The sequence below is a fragment of the Austrofundulus limnaeus genome, unplaced genomic scaffold, assembly GCF_001266775.1.
Source record: "Austrofundulus limnaeus strain Quisiro unplaced genomic scaffold, Austrofundulus_limnaeus-1.0 Scaffold0, whole genome shotgun sequence".
Lineage (NCBI taxonomy): Eukaryota > Metazoa > Chordata > Actinopteri > Cyprinodontiformes > Rivulidae > Austrofundulus > Austrofundulus limnaeus.
This window is the reverse complement of record NW_013952402.1, coordinates 439,795-441,294: the sequence shown is the minus strand read 5'-3', so window position 1 is coordinate 441,294 and position 1,500 is coordinate 439,795. Positions and strand designations below refer to the sequence as shown.

General features: G+C 39.9%; 1 protein-coding gene across 1 annotated transcript in view; it reads left to right on the top strand.

The window, feature by feature from the left end:
* Positions 1 to 205: 205 nt before the first annotated feature.
* Positions 206 to 1,500, top strand: part of fam98a (family with sequence similarity 98 member A) — an 8,564-nt gene continuing 7,269 nt past the window's right edge. Inside the window, exon 1 of the mRNA XM_014003353.1 lies at positions 206 to 357. Coding sequence (XP_013858807.1) covers positions 320 to 357 — 38 coding nt within the window. The 5' untranslated portion in view covers positions 206 to 319. The remainder of the gene's footprint in view (positions 358 to 1,500) is intronic.

Here is a 1,500-nt window from a genome sequence, read left to right as displayed (position 1 = left end):
AACAGAAAGGAAAACCCCCAGAAAAAAAGGAAAAATAATTTTATCGTATTTGTGGCATGTATTCTGCTCTACATAGCTGGAATTTTGTTTTTAATTTTCTTGTGAAAGGTTAACCAGTCATGTGACTCCCCCCTCTAGCTCCTCCCCCCTGCTGCCCGGGCTGGTTGATGTTCGCCCTTCATCCCTGCAGGTGGCGCTGTCGCACCTCAACGCTGCGCGCTGACCGGCCGAAGAAGACCAACTCAAACGTGTATCAGCTGAGCTGGCTGATGCTAAAACTGTTCTTGCGTCTTGTCATTTTTCGACACAATTTACTGAGATGGAGAATGACATCCTGGTCTCTCTAGAAGATTTAGGGTAAGCGCAAAAACAAGATGGTGCCTCCCCCGTTTGAGGTGTACGTTCACAGCCCACACTGAAGTCTAGTTTTAGCTGAATGCACACACGGAGGCAGTGCTTTCTTTTTGCTAAACGGCTTATGGCTRATGAGACGAAACGGTGTGTTGTATGAAATGTGTTAAATTGCTTCTTATACGCCGTTTAACTCCACACGRGGTAAGACGAGCCTCAGACTGGTTTTATTTAGCGAGCTGCGTCAGCAGAAATAATAGCTTCAGTCCGCGGCTGTCACTCAACCAGATCAGGATTCACATTGTAGGAACGAGATTAAGACGAGGGTTAAAATCAACACAATGACACAGTTAATAACTTCTCTTAAAACGACAAAGTTTATAGATAACTCCTCTGCTGTGTTTATATGTGATAATACGCAATCTTTCTCATCATTAGATTCATAATAGGGTTGGACTCCATGATACGTGGACACTCCTAGATTTTGTGCAACACTTGAGTTTGCCTCTTTCTGTAGGGATGTGGATAAATTTTTAATCCTACACCAATATTAAATCTGACAGCGGATTCCAAAGGAACATTTCAAACCATGCAATGCATTGATGTTTGTTTAGGTGAAATCAGCTCATGTTTTCTGCAGTTCACAGCAGAACCAATGGAGCCTCTGTGACCATTTCACCTTGATCTTTTCCATTTTTGCTCATAACATAAGAGATCGACATGAAATTTTAGGAAAAGATTCACATTCTGGTTTTTGTAGGAAGCATCTTGTACCGTAAAATTCTAATTAATAATAGCCAATTCAAAAGTAGCAGAAAAGGTATAAAATAATATTACAAGGCAAACTGCAGCATTAAATCAACTTAATGTTTCTTAGAAAGTAAGGAAATGAAAACAATTTAAAACCCATGTGGACATTTGTTTTGTAAACAAAACTCCTCAACCAATGACAGCGTGTTAAATGTGTCAAGTGACGAAGACGAGCATCAACACACTTTGCTAACAAGCGCTATTCCGGATTAAAAAAAACATACGTCAACGTTTGAAATCATGATTTGATTTGATTTGATTTATTTATTTAACAGGTTGCTGTTTTACAGCAGGTTCCTGTTCTGCAGCACATAAAACTCTCAGAATTACAGCATCACA